Below are 6,590 nucleotides of genomic sequence, written 5' to 3' on the forward strand. Positions count from 1 at the left end.
TCTACTCAGGTGATTCTATTTTGTGGCATGTTGATTTTAAAGACAATCATAATGTACATATTCTCTCTCTCTGTGTATAAAACTTGCAGTATTTTCTCCATAACACATGAGAAAACATTAGCCTGTATTGTGTATGCATTCATATACATTGCTGGACAAACTTAGAAGTGACTATCCAATGAATAAAATCTAATACAGAAATCTTCAAATTATATGTGTACAATTTGAACTCTACTTTACAATGGGAAGTTGAAACATGATATTTAGAATTTAGGGATTTTATTGGTGTTCTATTAACAATCTCTGATAGGTGGCTTTCATACATTGTAAATAAATAATGATTCATATAAAATGTATCATGTCAAGCTATATCACCAATTAAAGTGAAACTATTTTATTTTTTAAGTAGAGAATAAAATATAGTACAAATCCTGATGGAGGATAAGATGATCTGAGGGAAATTGTGTTAGAACAATTCTCAATCAGACAGTTATCTTGCAATGATATAATTACTCATTATATGGCCTGATGCTTTCCTAATTTGGTATATTTTCCCAATTCTGTTCATCCCTCAGATATAAGAAAACAGAAGGTACAAATATTCCCCCCTCCAGTTACACCCAGTTTCTGTTTCTCTCCTATTTGTGGATATATTAAGCACCAGTTTACTCCCTTGACATGAGTATGCACCCCGTGTAGCAGCAATTTCCTTACAAGTTGTATAAAATTAAATCACAGTATAATATACTATTCCTAAACCCTAACTGTGCTGTGGTATTTATTGAAAAATAAATCTATTTTTGTCCACATTCATGTTTATTTACTTGTACAACAGTTTATTTGCTGCTATTCTGCCATCTGCTCTTTGTATAAACTGTGTAACTTTTCTTATATAGTCACAAAATTATTTTTGGTGTTGTAGTAAGGTATGTGTGTGGAGTCTTGTTTCTCTGTTATTTTTATTTGGCAGACATTTTAGACATCTGTAGTTATAGGTCACGGTTTTACTGAAAATGAAGACTTCCCAAAAATTCTTCTTCTTAAACTACACCATGTTAGTTTGATTTAACTCAGTGATGATAGTTAAACTTTGAGAGAATATTTATCTATTATTAGGGAATAATAGCAGTGATATATTTTTGCATTGAACAGGATCTCACTATGTAGCTCTAAATGTTCTGTCATTATGTAAGACTGGCTTCAAACTCACAGAGATTCACCTGCCTCTGCCTTCTGATTGCTGAGATTAAAGGTGTGCGCTACCATGTTAACTGTTAAACTTTCAGATTCCCGTAGTTTAATGACACCATAATAAAGAAACATGGTTTTCTTTTATTCTTCCTCCTTAATATACTGTGAGCTACAGAAATTCTTTGGTCACACAGACCAAACCAGATACTCTAAAGATAAGAATTCCATAACCACATGATGCTTCTAAATTGCCATGTTTTTGTAGTGTCTCTTGGTCAGTGACCTCTTGAGGTACATATAATTAGTTTCTTATCTCCCTAATGGAAAATTCCATGTGATATTTTATGGGAGGGCACACAGAGAAGCTTGACTTTGCTAAGATGATGTTGTTATTATTCAGGTAAAATGCATGGCTGGAAATAAACTTAGCAATGCTTGGGTGGCTAATTCTCAGATGTTAGTTTGTGCTCGAAATTACTGTGGACAAGAGTCATATCCTAAAGGGCTTGAGGAAGACGAGCAAAGTAGAGAGCAGTCAGGAAAAGGAACTGAGCGCATAGGAGGATAGCTGATAAACACCAGCTGAAGTATTGGCAAAGGTTAAGTAACCGACTGCCTATGAGCTAGAACCACATTGTAAATGGCCTTAAGAAGTCAAACAACCTTGTAACATTTTCTACTAAGTTTGTGTAGCAATATAATGAATCATTCTTTATTCACCAATAATTGATTGAATGAATTATATAATACCCTACGAACTGGTAACTAATGAAATATCAATGATACTTATAAATAAAAAGGGAAGATTTGCAGTTTTTGCCTCGCTGGCTTTTGAAAATAGGTTGAGTTCAAACAGCTCACCTTCTATAAAACGTTTGGTGACTGTTCTGTAAAACAGAAGCAAATTTATTAAGGACTTTCATGCTTTTCTGATAGGAAGAGTTTTATGAAAACTTGACCAGAAGTAAATTTTAACATGAGACCAAAATCATCAAGGTTGAAAACAGATGTTGTGATAAAATGTCATTTTAATTTTAGAACAAAATGGTACTTAAAATATAAAAAGTTGAATTGATTTTTTTGTTTTCATTTTTAAAATATAAAGTTGGAATTTCTCTATTAATTTGATTCTGATTTGTGATCTGATCAGGAACATGTTAAAGATGTATGAGGTGATTTTTACCTAATTATTTATTTGAAAAGGATACAGAACTATTTATATCTCCCAAACTGATAAATAGATGTAGTTATGTTTTTAAATTAGGGGCAACCAAATTTCGTTAGGTTTTTTTGAATTTAAGAAATGCTTTGAAATAATAAGTATAGTGAAAATACAGACATATTCAACTGAGGGAGATAAGTTCATAATTTAAATATTTTTGCCTAATTTACAGTAAGCTTTCTTATTTTTCTTTTCCCAGTTATATACCAACTTTTCAAATTTTATAGTCTTTCTATGTTCACTCTACACAATCCAGGTCTAGATTTTTCTTTCAATCTTATTTATATCTTTATTACCAATTTTGAAGCCCGAGAATAATTTTATTAGTGTTTAGAAGAAAATTACCCCAGGGAGGAGAGTTTTTAAATCTTGTCAGTACTATAGGGGAGGAAGGAGAGAGAGAGGCAGAGGAAAGATAGAGACTGAGAAAGTAAAAGAGAGAGAGAGAGAGTGTGTGTTAGAATTAGTTAAGTTGACTTAGAAATCAGATACATGGAGGGGAGGGTAATTTTAAAGAAAGAGTAAGGAAGCCCTGAGAACCAGAGGAAGTGTGCTTAAGACAGACTTAGGGCAGAGATAGAATGATTTAAAGCAAAGATTATAGCTTATTTTCTTTATAATTTCATAATTTAACCCAATCTTTAATATTATATAACTATATTATATATATATATATATATATATTTGTGTGGTTTTAAAGAATATAAATGCAGAATTTTCCATTTTCACCAAATATGTATTTTTCCCTCATTTCTAGGTTTTCAGAGTCTAAACTTTGGTATGCACTAATGAGAAGACATACATAAATTGAGCTGCATCGGGGTTTCTATTTGAGAAATAAACCAATGAATTCAATTTTTTAATTGCATACTTAACATATATATGATGTTCTATGAGAGTAATGCACCATTTTCACATTCGAAATGTTGTGTTATATTGTTGTTGGAATGATGTGAAAAATGTAATGTGTTAGGTAATGGGAGATGGGTAGTGCATTTTGAAACATATTTAGACATGGTAGTGTGATGCCCTCTGCTTATTCATATTCACTAATGTTTTTGAGCAATCTCATGAGTTTGTACTGTTATGAGCAAGAGGAAGAAATGCATTGATATTGTAAGCATTATTTAAACATCTACTTATCTACTGGGGACATGATTCTGTTTATGGCCTTCTCACCTTTCTTTCACAATACTTATTTAAGACATGATTGTGATCTTTGTTTCATTCCTATAACTTCACTGAAGTAACCATTTTAATTTGTTTAACAAAAAGAAAATACCAGTATTGGGGTTCAACCTCTTTTCTGATGGCAGAAAGCACATATCTTATTAATCACGGATCGTGGATCAAAAGCTTAGATGTTGTCTGCTATGCTGTTTCTTCTCTGAATGAAACTACTATATAATATGATAAATCTTTTCCTAGAGTTATGAAAAAAGATACTTGCATGTTACTTTTGTGTATATATGTGCAATTTTTGTGTATGTTTGTGTGTTTGTAATCCATGTGTCTATAAAAGTTCAATGAACAGAGGTTGCTCATCGTAATACTAATTTTTAGGAATAATTGTACAATAAAATGGGAAAGCATATTGACATAATGTTTTCTTCTGGATATATACCCTTAAGGTGAGAATTTCTATATTATATGGTACTTCTCTTTTAATCACTTGCATCTTTTCTCATGTCTTCTTTTTTCTCCCTTATACCCCAACTCACGTCTCTTTTTATTATATTATTAATGATCAAACCAATATAAGGATAAAATTTGTTAGACAACCACAACTATGTTGTGCTGCAATAAGTCTGTACTTTGGTTTTTGAAAACTTTCCATACTTTTTTTCTTTAATGAATGTGTTAATTTAAATTGTCATCAACAGTTTGTAAAAATATTCTCTTTATACGGTTCATTTAAATATTATGTGTCATTTTCACTAAGTTTATGCTTCATGTTTGTGGAAATCTCAGGGAAAACAAAAGTTATCATTAGATTCTTTGGAGCTAGAAATATAGACTATTGTAAGCTACTTGATATGGATGCTAAGAATAAAACTGGGGTCTTTCGAAAGTATAGCAAGTGCTCTTAACTGATGAGGCATCTCTCCAGGCACTAATATCCTCTTTTAAAACCCATCAAACCTTATTGTCTTTGAGTTTTTGTTCAAAACATTTGTTACAGGTGTTAAGTCCTATTTCAAACTAATTTATAAATTTCAGATTATTGTGTATAGTACTTACTTCTCTCACACTACTTATTTTAAAGCCAGTTTCAATGCTGTAGTAAAGTAGATTTTCATAACTTGAATGTTCTCCTATTCTATTTATTAAATTATAATTTACAGTTTCTCATATTTTCTCCTTCAGGTAGCACTGCCAACAAAGCTAATGGAAGGAAAGAATCAGTCTGTGGTGTCAGAGTTTGTGTTCCTGGGACTCACCAACTCTTGGCACATTCAATTATTCCTTTTTGTGTTATCTTCCATGTTTTATGTAGCAAGCATGACAGGAAACTCTCTCATCGTGTTTGCTGTGGCTTCTGACCCTCACTTACACTCTCCTATGTACTTTCTGTTGGCTAACCTCTCCTTCATTGACTTGGGTGTTTCTTCTGTTATTTCCCCCAAGATGATTTATGATCTGTTGAGAAAGCATAAAGTCATCACTTTTAGAGCATGTGTCACTCAAATCTTCTTCATCCACTTCATTGGTGGTGTGGAAATGATTTTACTCATAGTCATGGCCTTTGACAGATATGTGGCCATATGTAAGCCTCTCCATTATCTGACCATTATGAGCCCAAAGATGTGCATCTTGTTTTCAGTGACCTCTTGGGTGGTTGGCTTTATGCATTCTCTCATTCAATTGGCTTTTGTAGTAAACTTACCATTCTGTGGACCAAATGTTTTGGACAGCTTCTACTGTGACTTTCCCCGGTTTATCAAACTTGCCTGTGTAGATACACACAAACTGAAATTACTGGTCTCAGTCAATAGTGGATTCATGTCTGTAGGTTCCTTCTTCATTCTGATCATTTCCTATATTGTCATCATATTTACTGTTCAGAAACATTCTTCAAGTGGTTCCTCCAAGGCTCTGTCTACGCTTTCAGCTCATGTGACTGTGGTGGTCTTATTCTTTGGCCCTGTGATGTTCATCTATACATGGCCTTCTTCTTTCACACACTTGGACAAGTTTCTCTCCATATTTGATGCAGTTGTCATTCCCTTTATGAATCCTGTGATCTATACATTCAGGAATCAAGAAATGAAAAAGGCAATGATGAGAGTATTTAAACAGATAGTGGGTTATAGACAAATAATTAAACACTTGCACTCTGATCATTCTTAATTGAGTGTAAATGTTCAGTTAACCAATTTCTAAGAAAAATATTTCTTTCTAATTTTTGGTATGTTTAGTCATATTCATATATCTTTTATTTCATCTTATACTTAGTAGACTGACAATATATCATTTATTTGGATAGCAAAATATAACAAATCTAAATATATATGAAATAATATTTCCCTGAAGAAAGCTCTTAGACATAGAAGGGGGAATGTTGCTTTAGTGTCTTCAGGTAAAGGAAACTTTTTGGTTTTCCTTTATATTTATTTTTTAAAATAATACATGATACATGTGCAAGTGCCTCAAATACTTGTAAGCAGAATTCAAGAAACACCAAAGATTATTTGTAGGACCCATTTGGCTTCATTCATATTTACAAGGATGATCTAACATGCTTAAAATCAATAAACTTCATTCATCACATAAATAGTATCAAAGTCAGAAGCTTCACGATCCTCTCTGAAAATGTAGAAAGACAACCTTTAATGCAATTCATGATTTCATGATCAAAGTTATCAATAAGCTAGCATTAGAAGGGAGATATCTCAACACAAGAAAAGGTATACTTTATTAATCTATAACCAACAACATGGCAAAAGAAGAATATTTTTGAAACACTCTATTTAAAATCAGAAGAAAGATATACAATTCTTTCTGCTGTTATTCAATAAAAGAATTCAATTATTAGCTAGAGCAATAAGGCAACAGAAAGTGCTAAAATGGTATTGAATCTCTGAAACTATTAGCTGAAAAAGTAGATAGGTGCATTAGGTACTTTTATTTCTGTGACAAACACCATGACAAAATGCATCTAATGGAAGGATTTATT

At 32.2% G+C, this 6,590-nt stretch overlaps 1 protein-coding gene across 1 annotated transcript; it reads left to right on the plus strand.

Annotated features, from left to right (window-relative positions):
* The first annotated feature begins 4,798 nt into the window (after positions 1-4,798).
* On the plus strand, positions 4,799-5,764 carry LOC130881593 (olfactory receptor 4F3/4F16/4F29-like). The gene has a single exon (XM_057781233.1). It carries the CDS (start codon positions 4,802-4,804, stop codon positions 5,762-5,764), a length of 963 nt encoding a protein of 320 aa, XP_057637216.1. The 5' UTR covers positions 4,799-4,801.
* Positions 5,765-6,590: the final 826 nt, after the last annotated feature.

The sequence above is a fragment of the Chionomys nivalis genome, chromosome 9, assembly GCF_950005125.1.
Source record: "Chionomys nivalis chromosome 9, mChiNiv1.1, whole genome shotgun sequence".
In the NCBI taxonomy this organism is placed as follows: domain Eukaryota; kingdom Metazoa; phylum Chordata; class Mammalia; order Rodentia; family Cricetidae; genus Chionomys; species Chionomys nivalis.